A 19,333-nucleotide genomic window follows, 5' to 3' on the forward strand; every position below is an offset into this window, starting at 1 on the left:
CATGCTGCAGTAAAAAGCTTATAAAGTTTGGTTTTCCATAGCTGTCTTCGGCGCTGATGTTCGACGCGGTGCACGTGGTGGTGGGGGCGGTCCGGGAACTGAACCGCAGTCAAGAGATCGGAGTCAAGCCCTTGAGTTGCACCTCCCCTCAGATCTGGCAACACGGGACCAGTTTGATGAACTATCTGCGAATGGTACGTTACAAACTTCGGGGGTCCATTTCACTAAAGAGCTTTAGTGAATACCCTAAGTTTGTTAACCCTAAACGTGGATTTTTCTGTTCACAAGCGAAATTTTGTGAAATTCAAATTGTTTCATTTTAATTTCTTTGATTACGGAACTTTTTAGTTTTTCTTTTCTTCCTCCCTCCCTTCCCTCCTCCATTTTTCACACTTTACCACCTTTCTTTCCTTTTTTCATTCAATCTTTCCTTCTCCCATCTTTCATTTTTCACTTTTACCCTTCTTCTTAACTTCCTTCCATCTTTATCTCCTTCCTTACTTCCATCTTTATCTCCTTCCTGACTTCCTGTCTTTCATTCTTCATTCATTCCCTCCTTTCTGCCTTTCTTCTTTTCTTCCTTCATTCCTTCCTTTCTTACTTGCTTCCTTCCTCCCCCTCTCTCTATAGCCTACCCTCTGTATAACTTACTCTCTTGCTTCATTACTTTTCTCTTTTCCTTCTTTTTTCTCTTACTTCCACCAGCATCTCCTTCTTCCTTCGCTTCTTTCTTCCTTCTTTTCTCACTTTCTTCCTTCCTTCTTTATTTTCTTCATACCTTCCATCATTTTACCCTTCATTATTTTCTTTTTTCTGTTCTCCCTTTCTTCCTTCATACCTTTATTCCTTTTTCCTTCATCTCTCAGTACCTTCCCCCCTTCACTTATTTCTTCTTCTTTTCCTCATTTCTTTCTTTCTCCATACCTTCCTTCCCCTCTCTTCATATCTTCTTTCATTCACTCATTCTTTCCTCTGCACTTTCTTTCTTTCTTTCTTTCTTTCTTTCTCCATACCTTCCTTCCCCTCTCTTCATATCGTCTTTCATTCACTCCTTCTTTCGTCTGCACTTTCCTTTCTTTCTTTCTCTTTCTTCCTTTCTTTCATTCTTCCTTTTTTTCTTTCTTTACCTGCCTCCCTCCTCCCGTAAGTCCAACCATCCTGTTTTTTTTCTTTATTTCTTCCAATCTTCCTCTCTCCATACTATCCTTCCTTCCCGTCTCTTCATCCCTTCCTTCTTTTGCTCTTTTCTTCCTTCTTTTCTTCCTGCCTTCCTTCCTCTGTTCCCTCCTTTCCCTCCTTCTATTGCTTCCATTGCTTCCTTTCTGCCTTCCTTCCCCTGGATACTCCCAAAAATCCCAAAATCGGGCATGTTGTGAGCTGTCTTGTTGATGATGATTTGTGACCACTCGTCTCTCGGGTTAATGAGAACGAATGACGCCTTTGTTACCATCCTCATCTCACGTGGCATTGTGCCGTCCTCCCTCCCCAATACGCCCCCCTCTCTCATCGAAGGAGGGCGTCCATCCGTGCCCGTCCTCCATCTTCTCCCCCTCTTTGCTTTTTTCGCTCCCCGCAGACGAGACCAAATATCGATACTCCATCACGATCGTTCTTCCCTTGAAAAGCAATCGACGTAGCGCGGCCACAAATCGACGCTCGTATTTAGCCGCCGAATACGAAAGCTCGCCTTGTTTAATGGAGCGATGATTGTCACGGCGATGTCTGAATTTGGAGACGTTTATGGTGGAAAAACAAGACGGTGCACGAGAAGAAAGTTTTTCATTTTGGAGTGCGAGCAATTGTACAAGAAGGGAATTGCTTTCTAAAAATAAAGTCTATGGTCAATTCACGGTTGGGCTCCTGCTGCTGAGCAGGTTCCCACAGCAATTTTTATTTGTGCTGTTATGAGGGGAAAAACACCACTTTGGAGTTCTGCATTAGTTTCAATGGATTTCTTTATTCTGAATTATAGTTTTTTTATTAAATACAACAATTAATTTAATTATCTTTATGTAAATGAATCCCCTTTTCATCTTTACTGTTGGATTCATGTTTTTTCCTTTTGAATATTATACTTTTTATTTCAAGAATTATTTTGAAATATAATTTTAGAAAGATTGGACAGAAAATAGACAGAAAATTTGCAAAAGAAGTTACTTTTTCCATTAGTTTGCCATTTGTTAATTTTAAATATTATTATTAATATTTTTTTATATAAATTAAAATGTAATAATATTGGCAAATTAATCTATATATTCTACGTCAGATAAATGCAGTATAGTAAATGTTGTCTTATTTTCTATTTTACTTCAAAAAAGATCAAATGTTTTTAAATTCACTCTAATTGACATCTACGATAGAAAATGTATTTGTTTATTTTAAAGTATTATTTTATTTTAAATGTAGTAAAATAAAATGATCAAAATAATCGGATATAGTACTTTGCTTGTTATAAAGTATTAATTCTATGAAACACTTTAAAAATGTAGTAAAATAAGAGAAACATTACTTAAATGATCAAAATATTATAAATGTCGTTCATTTTAAAGTCTCATCTCATCTCATTAGCTGCACCGTTTATCCTCAGTAGGGTCGCGGGGGTGCTGGAGCCCATCCCAGCAATCATCGGGCAGTAGGCAGGGAACACCCTGAACTGGTTGCCAGCCAATCGCAGGGCACACAGGGACAGACAACTCATTTGCTCATTCACACCTAGGGACAATTTGGACCGGACAATTTACCTGAAATGCATGTTTTTGGAATGTGGGAGGAAACCGGAGTGCCCGGAGGAAACCCACGCAAGCACGGGGAGAACATACAAACTCCGCACAGGAAATCTGGAGCTGGATTTGAACCCAGGCAGGAGGTTCCCAAGAGATGAACTGTGCGCTAACCACTGCGCCGCCGTGCCGCCCCTCATTTTATAATTCGACTATAAAAAGTTAAAAATGTAGTAAAAGAAGAAAGGTATCCCTTTAAGTATTTAAATTAATCTGATACATATTATTTTACATATTAATACATACATATTAAGTTTAAAGTATTATTTTCTTATTTTACTACACAAACAAATTTAAAGTGAAGTAATACGTGAAAAATATCAATATTTAGCAATCAGCATAATAGTAGTAATAGTAATAATAATAGTAATCCTATATATATATATATATATATATATATATATATATATATATATATATATATAATATGCTTGCGTGGGTTTCCTCCGGGCACTCCGGTTTCTTCCCACATTCCAAAAACATGCATTTCAGGTGAATTGGCCGGTCCAAATTGTCCCTAGGTGTAAATGAGCGAGTGAGTTGTCTGTCCCCGTGTGCCCTGCGATTGGCTGGCAACCAGTTCAGGGTGTCCCCTGCCCACTGCCCGATGATTGCTGGGATGGGCTCCAGCACCCCCGCGACCCTACTGAGGATAAGCGGTGCAGCTAATGAGATGAGATGAGATCAACCAATAAGTGATCATAGTGTTGCTAGGTAGGCTTCACAAAATGTGCAAAACTAAAGAGATTATTTCATCCCTGCTTTACAATTCTGTTAATTTTCCATACAGTATTCAAAACAAGATCAGTCCCATTCTGCTAATTAGAGCCGTAAGGCACCATTAAATCAAATTTTTGATTTTTGGTGCCTGACTTTCGCCAGGTGGAGTATGACGGCTTGACCGGGCATGTGGAGTTCAACAGCAAAGGTCAGAGGACCAACTACACCCTAAGGATCCTGGAGAAACACAGAGGAGGCCACAAAGAGGTTATTTTAATTGTATTATTTATTTATTTTTGGGCAACCCACCGTCAGGTCACCATACCCCGCTGGCTGTTTGGGGAGATTATGCATGCCACTGGTGCGCTTTTTATATCCATTTGTATGAGAAGATACTTCCAGGTTATAAAAGTGCTATTTGGTGAACTAATGTAGTGTGTTCCAAAAGTCTTAGACACATTTTTACATATCTTGTACATTTTTAAGGATACAACAACACATCAAGTAAATTCAGAAAGGTTGTAATCCCAATTTTCACATGAAATGTTTAATGTAAGCACCATTGGTCACACGACACACATCAAGTTAAATTTTTGCCAAACACATTCCAGCGTTGCCTTGTCAATTTTGGCAACAGCTTCTGCATTTGGTGCTGAACTGTTTTGTGCTATGTCAGAGAAAGCTGTCTACAGACCATTCTTTAAAACAGCAACAGTCAGTGGTGAGACGTACCTCCACATGCTGGAAAATTGGTTATTAGATAAATTGAGTGAGATAGTCTGGTCACCTCATTTTCACAACAGGATGGGGCACCACCATACTAGTGCCTCAGGGTTAGGCAGTTTCTGAACACAATACTGCCAGATAGATGGATCAGACTGTTGTAGCAGATATCACAATCTCATTTCCTCACCACCCAGATTTCCCAATTTCGCACCATGCGTTTTCTTGTGGTGATTTGTGAAATGTTTCCCATGGAATTTTCTGAGACCCCAGTGTGTGGACAGTTTAGAGCAGGGATTTCAAACCTGCAACCTGGGGGAGCAATCGCAGCCCGCGGTGTAATAGTTTGATGCCCACCTTGATATGAATGTTTAAAGGAATAGGTGTAATATTTTGCATTTCTAAGTGGTAGAAAAAAAAATCATTAAAAAGAACAATGGTTGGTGGGTTGAATCCCTTAACCACTGGGATCGTAGGGCCACTATTTCCTGTAGTCTGTCTTGGGCAAATGGCGCCCATTCCTTTCTAAGCTAAGATTGATTTAACAGATAATCAAAAACACACAAACTATGATATAAACATACATCTTTTTAAAAATACTCATTGCTCAAAAATGTGCATTTATTTTACGTAACATGAGCTAATTGTTAGCAATCTTCCCACGACGGGTAACCAAAAGCTTCAAAGAGGATAGGCAAAAAAAATGGCAGGTAAAATTGTGCATTTTGGTCACTTTGAGTCTCCATAGTTTGTATTTTTCCTTTGCTCTCATTTCTGGTTGCACTACACAATACAGCAACATCTAATGGTCTAAACATAAGCATCATTCTTTTAACATAAATAAAGACCATGTAATAATATATGAATTAATATATACTTTTCACATTAATGAATTTATAGTTTTACATTCATTCTGAATGTTTTTTTTAACATTTTATTTTGTGTAGCAAATTAAAACATATATTTGAGAATAATAGAATGTTTAAAATCTGAGCTTTCCTATTTTGAATACCTGATTTGGCCCAATTTCATCCGGACCTTAGCTCCAGAGGCCCTCAAGTAAGTTGAGTTTGAGACCTTTGGTCTTGGGTGGTCCAAGACAGGGTCAAAACCAAAGAAAGTAATGTACATAACACAGGGGAAGGAACCAAATTTGAATTCATTTTAATGATATTGAGGGCGCAGCACTGCGACTGAGTTGTTAGCGTGTGTGCGGCACAGTTCTGAGGTCATGAGATGGAACCATTTCTCTGTGGAGTTTGCATGTTCTCCCTGTCTTCTCACATTCCCAAAACATGAATGTCAGGTTAATTGGCTGCTCTATATTGTCCCTAGGTGTGAATGAGTGAGTGAGTTGTCTCTGTGTGCCCCGGGACTGGCTGGCAACCAGTTCACGGTGTCCCCTGCACATTGCCCGAAAATGGCTCCAGCACCCCCACGACCCTACTGAGGATAAGCGGTGCAGATAATGGATGGATGGATTGATGGATATTGAGGGCTCCAAAGCAGAGTGCATTGTCTATTAGTGTCAGATGCCGAATCAGTCCTTTAAAGCTCGGGCACTTTTTAAATGCATATATTCAGTAGACACTGCGGGTATTTTCTTTTTTCTTTTATTCAATTTTTCTTTTCTGTTTGTGTGTTTTTCAGATGTTCTGTACCCAAATTGTTTAACGTTGAATTGTAAATAGTTTTCTTTTGTATTTTATAGTTTATTTATAGCCCTGCAAAGTGAAAAGTTATTTTTTTTGCTTTTTTTTTCAGAGATTCTGTTTTACTTTTTGACTTTAAATGTGCTCGATGTAAAAATGCCCAAACTGTTTTGTATTTTACCATTTATCTTTCAGTATATTTGCAAATATTTTATATTATGTATACTTTTTTTTCAGGGATCCTTTATTTCACTTGAAATTTGTGTAAGAAAGTTAATGGATTATTCTTGTATAGTTCATTTGTTGTCTATGTGTGTTTTCGTTTTTTTAGGGCTTCTGTGTTGTTGTTGCTTTTTTTTTTTTTTTTTACATTTGAGTTGCTTAGTATGAACAACTTGAAAATTTAAATTAGTTAAGGGTTCACTGTAGATTGATAGATGTGGAGCACAAAAACACACCATGGCGACTGCGATCATTCAACAGCTTTACACCTTCGAACATTCCTGAAAAAAAATGAGATTACAAGCTTTCTGAATTTAGCAGATTTGTATATATATATATATTCTTACTAGTTTACAAGACAATCAATGTCAAAATGTGCCCAAGATATTGGAACACCCTGCATACTCCTATTTTGTCCATGTCTCATTGAACTAATAAATACATATATAAATATATGATAAATAGATAAATATAAATGATAAATAGATATGATACGAAAACTAGGCTCTCTGTTGCTCAGTTTCTTCCCCACAGCCATTACCACCCTAAACAGACACCGCACAAACAACTGAAAACTGTTGCAAAAAAAAAAAACAAAAAAAATACCTCACACGTATGTAAAATGGTACTCACGTACATGCTGTCTGCACTATGTTTGTTCACTGCTCAACAGACACCGCACAAAAACTGAAAACTCGTGCCAACACTACCTCATACGAAAATAATGTTACTCAAGTCTTGTTCTTGCACATGTCGACTGCACTACGTTTAATGCTCAAATTGCACAATGTCTGACCATTTCCTTTTTTTGCACTACGATGTCTATGCTTGCACCAATGTATATGCGGACTATTTTTGCACCATGATGACTTTGCACCAAATGCAATATTGCACAACCGTTACGATACAACGTTATCACGACAACCCTGTATGTAACATCCCACATGCTGACATTGTTGTGTAAATACCATGTAAATTATAACTATAGCCTTATTCCCCTTGTTTTATAACATTATCTTCTCTGTTCCTTTATCTTCTTGCTCATACCCTCACTATGTGTAAAACTGGAGTGTCATGCCCAATTTCGTTGTCACAATATGTTAGCCCATTTGTAACAATGACAATAAAGGTATATTCTATTCTATTCTATTCTATTCTAAAGAAGATTGTTCTCTCTACCGTTAACAATCTTTTAAGAGTGTTATATAAAGCCCCACCCCGAAAAATCAATTACCTCTTGAGGCTTACAACTAAAAATAAAATATCAACCAATAAGCTTTAAACATTTATGTGAAAAAGTACAACGATCCACTAAAAGAGTTTGACCCACAATAACCTCCCCAATCTGTATTGTTAACCCCCTAAATATCTTAATTTCATTCGCACTCAGGACAAAAAAAAATGTCATTTGAATGTTTTGTAAATTATCCTAAAAACCACCAAAGTGTTTGTTATATTTGAAAGGACACACAAAAAAACCCTTCGGCTTGAGCCCAAATAGTCATATTCTACCAACAACCAAAATGTAATGGATTTTAGAAATGTTTATTATTTTTTTAAATTTTAGTCTTTTTTCCTTAATTAACACATGTCTTTTTATTTTATTTTTTAATTTTTTTTAATTATTATATTTATTTAACTCAAGTCTTGTTTATGTGTGACGCCCTCAATTACAATGAGTCTTAAAAGACTGCACAGACCACAGATTATTGCAAACTGCAGACTATTATGACACCATCCCCTGATCTAGAAGCTACATGAAGGCAAGGAAAATCTCAAAAACCTCAGCATGAGGAAAATGAAGTTAACCCTAAGAGACCGGACATGAGATTATTCCCCCTTACAGGATGACCAGGCTGCAATGGATGCCGCAATAACAAATAATACACAGATTTAAACAGTTCCACTGAGGTTGCAGATCAAATCTAAGCACTCCACAGCACCGGGGCCCGAATGGAGAACACTCTCGAACCTGCGGATCTCTTCTTGGCTCTTGGGATCACTTGTAGATCAGCATTTTCAGAGCGAGGGCTCCGGACCGGAACATAGGGGGAAATTAAATCTGAAAGATATGAGGGAGCAAGTCCATGCATGATTTTGTATACTACCAACAGAACCTTAAAATTACAAATTACATCTTAAGGTAACAGAGATCCATCGCAGGTTAGCTAAAATCGGGGTAATGTGATCAGACTTTCTTGTCTTAGTTAAAAGCCTTGCTGCAGAAATTTGTAACAGTTGAAAAGAACCCCAACAAAATAAGTTATGTTATTTTTTTAAATACCTACATTTACATTGTGCTTAAAGAGACAAAACATGTTTGACATTAAAAAAGAAGCTATCATATAATGTAATAGAATCTTTTATTTGAATCTTTAAGTAAAATATCCAAACCCTGATTTATTAATATATATACATATATATGTATATATATATATATATATATATATATATATATATATATATATATATATATATATATATATATATATATATATATGGGCAGCACGGCGGCGCAGTGGTTAGCGCATGTGCAGCACAGTTCAAGTCATGGGAACCTCCTGCGTGGGTTCAAATCCAGCTCCAGACTTCCTGTGCGGAGTTTGTATGTTCTCCCCGTGCTTGCGTGGGTTTCCTCAGGGCACTCCGGTTTCCTCCCACATTCCAAAAACATGCATTACAGAAAATAAAGAACTTTATCACAAAATTCTAATTTTCTGAGACAGTCCAGTATATATATATATATATATATATATATATATATATATATATAAAAAAGCTGACAAAAGTAAAAATTAACAACAACAAAAAGAGAAAACTACAAATCAAACTTAATGGAATTATATTTGACTCTTTTCGTGAAAATAAAATGATCCATAACTTGATTAATTGAAATGAATTTGCTATATTTTTTAAATTGGATTTTTATTTTTAATGTTTTTTTTACTGAAAACAACCCAAAACCTTTTAAATAAAATACAGAAAATTATGTCATGCTTAGATTAAAAGCTGACAAAAGTACAAATTGACAAAAAACAAACAACAATCACCCTTAATAGAATTATCTTTGAGTCTTTAAGTGAAAAAATATCCATAGCCTAATTTATTTAGATGTATTCAACTTATTTTTTAAGTATCATTTTTATATTTTACTTTATTTATTTTATTTTTTACTAAAAATAACCCCAAAAACTGTTTAGCTTATTTATAAAAGATACTGCAAAAAACAGAAAAAGAAAAAAAAAAGACAAAGAACAAACAACAATTAAACTTATAGTATAGTACAGTCATAGTACAGTCATAAATAAAATAAATAAAATAAATAAAACCCGATTTGATTCAACATGAATAGGTCTTATGAGTTAATATTTTGGATTTAATCATAAAAAATAAGGATTATATTCTACAAAACAACCAACAAAATATTGTTTAAATTTAAAACCCAAAAATATGCTATTCTGCTCGACCCCAAAAAACAGAGTCACCCTAAAACATGCTTAATAGAATATAAAACAACCCAAAAGCAGTGTAGTTTGACTGTAATGAAACTAAAATAAATATCTTTAAATTTCATCTGCCGCCCCTCAATATTCACCCCGATTCCGTGTCCTGTATAGAGTGGCTTTATATTACCCCCAAGAATAATAACCATGAATAAAGGAAGCAATTTTGAAGGTTTGCCTTTGAACTGCCGTGCGGACAAAAGGCCTTTGCGACGGCTAGTTCATTACATGGAGAGGATTTTTATCGTTGGACTCTATTGTAACAATTTCGCTGCACTTTCCTCATTTCAATAATGACTTTAGGGAGCTGAGGATGAACTCCGAATATATTCGGGCTCCTGTAATCAATCAAAACAATCCTGATTTGATTACAACCCACTACAGTTGACGTTATATGTATGTATGTCATTTTGTTCTCTCTCTTTCTCTTGTCTCTCTTTTCTCTCTCTCCCACCTTACCTCCCTCTCTCCCTTTGTCTCAATTTCTCCCTCTCTCTCTACCATCCTCACTCTTCTTCTCTCCTTCTCTCTCCCCCTTCCTCACATTCTCTGTCCTCCCCGCTCTACCTCTGTCCTTCTTTCTCTCGCTTTTCTCCTCTTTCTCTGTCTCTTTCCACCTCTCTTTCTCCCCCCTTTCCCTTTCTCAAATTCTCTGTCCTTCCTGCTCTACCTCACTCCTGATCCCTCTTGCTTTCTCTTATTCTCTCACCTTCTCTCTGTCTCCCCCTCTTTCCCTCTCTCACTCTCTGACCCTCTAGCTCACCCTCATTCTTCTTTCTATCCTCTCTCCCTTTCTCTCTGTCTTCTCTCCATCTCTCTCCCTCCCTCTTTTGGCCTCTTCCCCCCTTCTGTTTGCCCCTATTTCTCTGTCCCTATCCCTTTCTTTCTCTTCCATCCCCTCTCCCTCTCTTTGGCCACACGATTAAACAAACATTCTGTCGGGGGCCGGACTCGTAGATTAAAGAGAAAGAAAAAGAGAGATAAAGAAATAAGACAAAGAGGGAGGGAAAAGGAGAGAGGGCAGGACAAAGAAAGAAAAAGAGAGAGAGGGAGAGAGTGTGAGAAACAAAAGAGATAAAAGGTCGTGAGAGGGGAAAAAGGAAGGGAGAGGAAGAAAAAAATCCAAAGAGAAATAGAAAGACAGAAGGAGAGAAAAGAGAAAAGAAAGCGCAAAAGGTAGGAAGAGAGAAAGAGAAAAGAGAGAAAAGGAAAAAAGGAAGTTGAAGCAAAAGAAGTTAAAAAGACACAGAAAGAAAGAAACAAAGAGCAACAAAGGAAAAGAAAAAGAGAGACACAGAGAGTGAAAGAGACAGAGTGGGAGAAAAGGGGTGGAAAAGAGAGAGAGAAAGAAATACAAGTACAGTGTCTTTTTTCGAGGCACCTGGCTTTGGCAACATCAAGTTGACATATTTCAAACTGCAGCTTGTTTTTCTCTTGCGCTTCTCTGAGTGTTGTCTCGCGGGCCCTATTCAATCCCTTAGCAGGCCTGATGTGGCCCGCGGGCCGCCCGTTTGACACCTGTGCTCTATGCAATCTCTCTTTACTGTACCTTCCTGCAGCACTTGCAATTGCAAAATCCCTTACACCATTTCTGTATTTTGTTTCTTTCTTCCTCTCGATCCCAGTTGTCACCAATCCTAACTTTTCCTTCCCCTCATCACTCACTTTCTAAGGACGTAAAAAGGAAATAAAACCAACAAAATCAAAATAAAATGAAATGCGGTCTGACTGAAGAGGAAGAAGAGATCGAGCAGGGCACCATCATCATATAGTGTTACAGGTTTAATCGACCCCCTGTTTTTTTTCTTCTTAGCATTTTTTTTGCAAAATCAAAGGCCAACGACCCATTAAAAATTGGTCTGAGACCCACTTTTCGATCCCAGTACCAGTTGAGAAAGATTACTAAAGAGTACAATACTGAAATGAAGGGGTCTGCTTGTATGGGCATAAAACAACTTCAACACCAGACAGTAAGACAGTCATAGCCACTCAATGGGACTGTCACGATTGTGTTTGATAGGGGCCACATATCATTTTAATGTGTTTTTCGTTTTATTGCCCCTTTTGTCTATGATAACGGGCCCTAAAAAACTTCACGATGAGGGGTCGGAAAAGTATAAAGCAGGGACATCGTCAATCATTTTGAAGAAGGAAATCATCCAGATATAAAAATGGTGCTTAAAGGTACAATAAAGGAAAAACAGTTTTAATTGTATTATTAGTAGCAGTATATTAATCTTTGTCAACCCCCATTTAGATTATTATGGTTGTTTAGGTACATATTTCATTATTGTTTTGGGTACATATTTCGATTAGCTTGTGGCTATTTCAAAGTAGGCGGTCGGCTTATACGTGATTATTTATGGTAGTTATATGCTTATTGAATTAAATGCTAAAACTTGTAATATTTATGTTTAGGTACACATTTCATTAATATTTTGCATATGTATTTATTTTAGTATGTGGCAGTTCTAAAGTGATGGGTCGGCTTATATGCGAGTATATATGGTAATTAGTTATCTTTTTCCCAAATCAAATGCTGATTTTTAAATAAAGAAATTCAAGTTTTTTATTTACCGTTTATGTATTTATTTAGCCACACATGAACGATACGTCCGTGTCCTTTCAAAAGTGAGATTAATTGAAGCCGGAGAGTGCTTCATTGACTCGACCCCCCCTTGCTTATTTTGCAAGCGCCCCCGCGTTTAGCGCCAAATGCCAGGCGATAAAACGCCGCTGTTCTTTAATTTGCAGTCTCAATCGTTATAATTAACGTTTCAGCTCGGCGGCGGCTGAATAAAACGGTAGAATGGGATGAGGGGAAAGAAAAATTGTGCTGTGTTTTTTTGATATAGCACCAAAACAATGGCTTTTGTTTGTGCTCTAGTGACGGCGCACTTATGCGCTAAAGCGACTTGAGTGTCACATAAACGTGAATTACGTACAGAGACGCTAGTAAAGAAAAATCCATCCACTTGATTTGGTTAGCCCAATAAAGCAAATGTAGGCTTGACGAGGCTTTAGGATTTACAACATGGTTTTACCTTTCGAGAGTGTTTGTATCCACTATTGTTGCTGTTGAATTAGAGTGCCTTGTTGTTTGCTGTAAGTGTGCATATGCTACAGATATCAAAAAATGACAAATGGGGTTTTCCCTTTTTATGCACCCCGCCATCCATCCATCCATTATCTGCACCGCTTATCCTCAGTAGGGTTGCGGGGGTGCTGGAGCCCATCCCAGCTGTCTTCGGGCAGTGGTTAGGGGACACCCTGAACTGGTTCCCAGCCAGTCGCAGGGCACGCAGAGAGAGAAAACCATTTACTTGCTCTTTCACACCTAGGGACAATTTAGACCGGGCAATTAACCTGACATGCATGTTTTTTTGGAAAGTGGGAGGAAACCGAAGTGCCTGGAGGAGACCCACGCAAGCACGGGGAGAACATGCAAACTCCACACAGGAAGGTTCGATCTCATGACCTCAGAACTGTGCCGCACACGTGCTAACCACTGCGCCGCCGTGCTTCCCACCCCACCAAAATGTACATGTTAATATCAGAAAAGTGTGGAGTTTTCGATATTGCGCGACATAAATTGGAAAGTTACGTCAAGATGAGTAAGGGTATGTAAAATAATTTTGCCCAAAGATTTTGAGGCTTCCTCCATTAACAAATACCTTTACATTTATGTATTCTTTTAGACAAAATACCAAATTGAATGAATTGAGAGCCCCATTTGAGTGAGTGAATGTTGAAAAAATACCAAAAAGCATATTTTACAAAAAGGAAAGAAGTATTTTGGAATATAAGAAGGTAAAGTTGTCAAGGTTTCTAAAAAAATTAAATGACTATATATATGGGGGATATTACCACTTTTGAGGCCCCTTCCCAGGGTTTATTATTTTCCTCGTGCTGAGGTTTTGAGTTTTTCCTTGCCCGCATGTTGGTTTAAGATCTGGGGATGGTGTAATTGTAGTCCTTTGTGTTTAACGGCTACGCAAATAGATGTGATTTGACATGATATTGGCAGAACATTTTTCTTCTTCTTTGTGGCATTGGTTTTATTATCATATAATAATGTATGTATTTTTAATTATATGGTTTTACAAACAGACGTATACCATAAAGTGAGAAATATATACAAAATAATGAGAAAAAAAAATCAAAAATAAGAAAAACCCATGAAATGAACACATTTTTTGTCAAATAATTTTATACATTTTGGGGATTGCTTATTTCAGTGACATTCTAGAAATGAAAAAACGAATTTGATATAAGAAAAATTAGACGATCTTCCAATGGGTTAGAATCATCTGTTTTTTTTATGTATTTATTCATCTATCCATTTATCTGTTTGTCCACTTGTCCATCTAGCTATCCATCAATAAATCCATCCATTCAGCTCTCCATCTGTCCATTGTCTATCATTCCAGTTATCGTTCTAGCTATTAATCAGTCAGTCTGTCTATCTAGTAATTCATCCATTCATCCACCCATCTACCCGTCCACCCGTCTATCTGTCCATTGTCTATCATTCTAGCTATTGTTTTAGCTATCTATCATTCAGTGTGTCCACCTATCAATCTAGCTGTCCATCTATTACTTGAGCTATCTATCATCTAGCTATCAATCTATCATTTGAGCAATCCATCATTCAGCCTGTCATCCTATATATCTAGCAGACCATCTATGTATCTATCAATCCATCTATAAATCCAGCCGTCCGTCCGTTTGTCCGTCTGTAAGTCCATCTATCTCTACAGCTATCTAGACATCTATCTCTCTATCTGGACAGCTGTCTCTTTATCTAGAGAGCTATCCTTTCATGTATCTATTCAGCCATCAATCGATTTATCTATTCACTCATGTATTTATCCATTCATCGATAGTTTTCAGTGACAATGCCTTAGAAAAATATTCTATCTAATACAAATATTTCTACTCACTTTCTATTGACTCCTGCAATTATTGCATTTTATTTCCATGTCAGCCATCTTTCTCAAGACATTTCAGCACCTTAAATCTCCTTTTTTTCCTTCTGCGGTCTGCGTTATCGCCTACTTTATCTGTTATTATTTGTTTGTGTCACAGTGATTCAGGTGGTTGTCACCTTTGACAATTGAATCATGCTGTTCTTACTCTTCCGTTGTTTGCTTACAAAGAACATTTTCTCTCTTTTTTTGATGTCTTTTTTTTCTTCTTGCTTGCGGTTAGATCGGAATCTGGTACTCCAACAATACCCTGGCGATGAACTCCACCAGTCTTGATATTAACGTGTCGGAGACGCTGGCTAACAAGACCCTCATTGTCACCACCATTCTGGTAAGGTCGGCCCTTCCCTGCAGGAGGGCAGACACACATCATGGAGGGCAGAGTGTGTGTGTTTCCATTTTCTACGTCTTTGGATTTTTATTTCGCACTCAAGTCGGTTTTGCAGCAAGTGGCGATATTGGCGTCAAAATAACCTCAATGATTTTCAGTTATTTCCTGAGTGCGAGGAACAAATGATGATATTGGCCTTGATTAAAACGCCTTGGGCTGTGTTGTAAATCGACTTTTTCCTTCTGCGTGTTTTTTCTATTCTTGGTTGCAATAAGGTAGGGTATTAAATAAGGACTGGAGATGACGATTAGTTACCTCGAAAGGTTTTATTTACAGAATATTCTGGGCACAAATTAACGATGGACAATGGCTGTGGCAAATTCAGAAGAGCAAAATTGCTTCCAATCATTCTCATACTTACCGAGGGTTAAACAAAACCGAAAGTATTTGAACAGTACCGAATACACTTGCATATCAGCCTACATCGCATGTTTTGTTCTCCTTGCGTGCTTGGTACAAGATTTTAGCAGGAGCTTAACCCCTCTTAAAAAAGGTGAGAGTCATACAGCGGAACCTCGGTTCTCGACCATAATCCGTTCCAGAACCCTGATCGAAAACCGATTTGTTCGATCACCGAAAATCGTTTTTCCCATTAAAAGTAATGTAAAATCGTTATAATCCGTTCCAACACCCTGAATGTTTACCATGAACGTAAACATGAAGCTAACCCAGGCTAATCGTACGTTTGTGTTAGCGTAATCTTCCGTACGAAAGATTACGCTAACAAGAACGTGTAAAAATAAAAAAATCAGGTCGTTTACACGTCATTTAGCACCCGGGTCTCCACAAAAAGTGGTGAGCGGTTAAAGGATAAAGAAAATAATTATGAATAGGATTTCTTACCTTTGTGGTGGTCTGCAGAAGCCATGCTCTATTCCCTCGAAAGAAGGGAAACTCGCACACCTTCTTCATTTTGCTATTATTTCTTTCTTAAATGCAATAGTTGTACGCACTACTCTTCTTTTTTCACCTGTAGCAACTTTGCTGCTTGCACCGACCTTCTTCGGAGGCTTAATTAGGGGCTAAAACACTCCGTTTACCGATCGAGGACACGGCAAGGCTGTGGGCCATTAGGTTGCTTGTCTTACAACATCTTGTGTTCATTTTGTTTTATGCGCATATAAGCCGGCCCTTTGATTAGAGCATTATGTACCGTAAATTCCGGACTATAGAGCCCACCAGATCATAAGCCACACCCACCACATTTTAAGAGGAAAATCGATGTTGTACTTACACAAGCCGCACCTGTATACAAGCCGCATGCGCCCACATTAAAAAAATGCAACACAAACACAAAATTAACCCAGACCCGACTTTAAGTCCCGCGATTGTAACTGAATATCCTTCATTAAAGTATACAGTCCAAAAATCACAGCCGGCAAAATGAACGTAAAATGATACCGGTACTTAAGGTTTGATGCAGAACTGCAGAGTCCCGTAGAAAATAATCCAAGGAAAAAAGTGTATATTTCCAAAAATAAGGGTGGGAAAAATATATATCCACTATTGTCCGCCGTGTCCACAAACACTCACCTTTACCGGTCCCCACTTCCCGTCAGCCTGCGTTTGTTACGCCCCTTCTTTTTAATTCGCCCGTGCAAAACATACCAGAATAAGTGGCCAAAATATATACAAATAAATAGATTACAAAAATATACAGTTGCAAATACATATTATATATGGTTACACATATTTACAAAGAAAGACGGTAAACCGAGAGAGTTTTCAAAGCTTTAATAATAATAATAATATAATTTTCATCCCAAACAGTGCCTGTGACAGGGGAGATACTGGTAGCAACATGCTAGCAACACGCCTGCAACACAGTAAACGGGTCTGTTAAAAAAACATACTGTACTTGTAAATATCACGGTAAACCGTCCTCATCTTCCTCCTTAAAACTGAAGCCATCAAAGTCGTCTTCCTCAGTGTCGGAAATATATAGACGTCGTCCCATGCTACCGCAGCCGGACTTGCGCTGTCACCAATGTTCCCTCTAATTTTCCACGGGTCTGAGCGTTCACACAAAGTCGGTGAGCAACGCTTGAAACTACAGTGGGCAACCATAATCCCAAGTGTGGCAAGATGATTCATTATTAAACATGTTCAAAACTTGACACCAAGTTACATTTTGCTGAGTTTCCGGAAATGCAAATTTATTTTTCTTTTTTGAATAAATTGACTCATGTACTATTGCAAATGTTGTACGGCCTACAAACGTCGTTTGTTCTTACAATTCTTTCACAAGATATCCATTTATTTTTATTTCCTGATATATTTTGTCGCATAATATTAACATTTTGGGGGGCTTATTTAGTCGGTTGTAAGATACAGAACTGTACTTAATCAGATTTTTTAGTGGAAGTACAATGTTGGCAACAAGATTCACTTTTTATTTACACGGCTCCGCCTGATATCTATTTATCGAAAGGAGAATCGAAATTTATTTGAATGCAACACAAACTTTTTATTCTTTTTTTCTGTGTTTTTTTTCTATTTTTTTTAAAATTCCTTTAAAAAAATCTTTGTGTTTATTTTTTCCGAGCTGTTACTTTTTTCTTTTTGTTCTCTATTTACTTTTTTCCTACATTTCTTTCTTTTCCTTTTTTCTGGCTTTTTTTCTAAATTTTTCCATCTTTTTTTTTCTTCCTTTTGTTTCTTTTTTTCTCAGCTTTTCACTACTTTTTCATTTTTTTTTGTTCTATTCCCCCCTTCCTTTAAGTCATTTTGTTCATAATTTTACTTAATATTTGGTCGTGTTGGGATTAAAGAAGCAAAAACAACCTGAAGAGCCGTTTAGGTCCCTAAAGAGCCGGTTCCTTTTAGTGAGCCGACCCGAAGAAGCCGGTTCCCGACATAATCTACTAACTTTACTCAACTTCGTTCCACTTCAAAATACCGCATTTAGGACACAACGTCAGGGGATCCCGTGTATTTTTACCTTTATGCACTGTAACTTTGACTTAAGTCGCTTCTTATTTAGTCATTTTGAGCCCTCATTTTTGTGCGCTGGCTAGATTTTCTTGTGCGCTGAGAATGTGGGAGCAGGGCGCAATTGCGCACACGCGCAGCTTAGAGGGAACACTGGTTGTCACTGTCGCTGGAACTTTCATCCACTCTTGATTCTGTGCCCTCCTCTCCTTCACGCAGCAGACCGGCTTTTCGGAACTCGTTGGTGATGGTGGAGTTTTTGATGCTGCCCCACGCTGTCAGGATCCACTGGCAGACTTGCGAAAAAGTTGCCTTTCGCATGCGGCCAATTTTAGTGAAAGATTTCTCGCCGCTAGTCAAGCCAAGAAGTTGCATTCTTCCTCGACGCATATATTCCAGCGGTCTAAATCTTACCATTTGTACTTGGCCGCATCACTGAATAGGCCGCAGGGTTGAAAGTTTGGGGAAAAAGTAGTGGCTTATAGTCCGGAATTTAGGGTAGTTCTAGGTTCATTATATATGCAAGCATATACAGTAAGTCTATGTACTGATACGACAACACTCGAGCCCACTTTTGGCGATGAAATAAATCACAACTGAAATAGTAAAAATGTCTTTAATCTTGACTGAATAAATGAAGTCAAATCATCAAGACTTAATAAATGAAGAAATTATAGATGACTTAGAATAAATGAGTATTTAATGAATAAATTATGCCATCGTCTGACACATATTTCAATTTTAAAACGGCTGGCAGGACAACAAGGTGCGGAGCGAGCGGGTCTAAAATAATTGAAAACAAAGCTAGGGAATGGTGAAATACAGTCAACTGCCAAGATCTGTTCTCCCTGTGCTTGCGTGGGTTTCCTCCAGGCACTCCGGTTTCCTCCCACATTCCAAAGACTAAATAAGCCCCCCAAAACTTGCATTTCAGGTGGATTGCCCGGTCCAAATTGTCCCTAGGTGTGAATGAGCGGGCAAATTGTCTGTCCCTGTGTGCCCTGCGATTGGCTGGCAACCAGTTCAGGGTGTCCCCTGCCCGATGATTGCTGGGATGGGCTCCAGCACCCCCGCGACCCTACTGAGGATAAGCGGTGCAGCTAATGATATATATATATATATATATATATATATATATATATATATATATATATACAGGGTTGGGTAGGGTTACTTTAGCTGGATTACTTTCAATTACTTTTGGATTACTCCAATACCAAATATGCTAAAATAAGACAAAAGAAACTAAATATGAATAAAATGACTAAATTTTGTGCAGGCTTGGGAATACATGGACCGGCAACAATGATGTTGGCAAACTGTTTGGATTTATTTTCATTTTGTTTCTGTCGCATTTTATGTTAGTTTTGCCGGAGATCAAAGCCAGGAGAGAAAGCTTACCACGTGTGGGGGTCATCATTTT

The 19,333-nt window shown here is 37.9% G+C and overlaps 1 protein-coding gene across 5 annotated transcripts in view; it reads left to right on the forward strand.

The window, feature by feature from the left end:
• The window catches only part of grik5 (glutamate receptor, ionotropic, kainate 5), a 245,682-nt gene that overhangs the window by 171,124 nt on the left and 55,225 nt on the right, over window positions 1-19,333 (forward strand). For all 5 annotated transcript variants that reach the window (XM_088326779.1, XM_088326775.1, XM_088326778.1 and 2 more), the window contains 3 exons: window positions 42-194; window positions 3,663-3,767; window positions 14,812-14,919. In XM_088326779.1, coding sequence (XP_088182905.1) covers window positions 42-194; window positions 3,663-3,767; window positions 14,812-14,919 — 366 coding nt within the window. The remainder of the gene's footprint in view (window positions 1-41; window positions 195-3,662; window positions 3,768-14,811; window positions 14,920-19,333) is intronic.

The sequence above is a fragment of the Urocampus carinirostris genome, chromosome 2 (assembly GCF_059441175.1).
Source record: "Urocampus carinirostris isolate Australia breed hairy pipefish chromosome 2, RoL_Ucar_1.0, whole genome shotgun sequence".
Taxonomy (NCBI): domain Eukaryota; kingdom Metazoa; phylum Chordata; class Actinopteri; order Syngnathiformes; family Syngnathidae; genus Urocampus; species Urocampus carinirostris.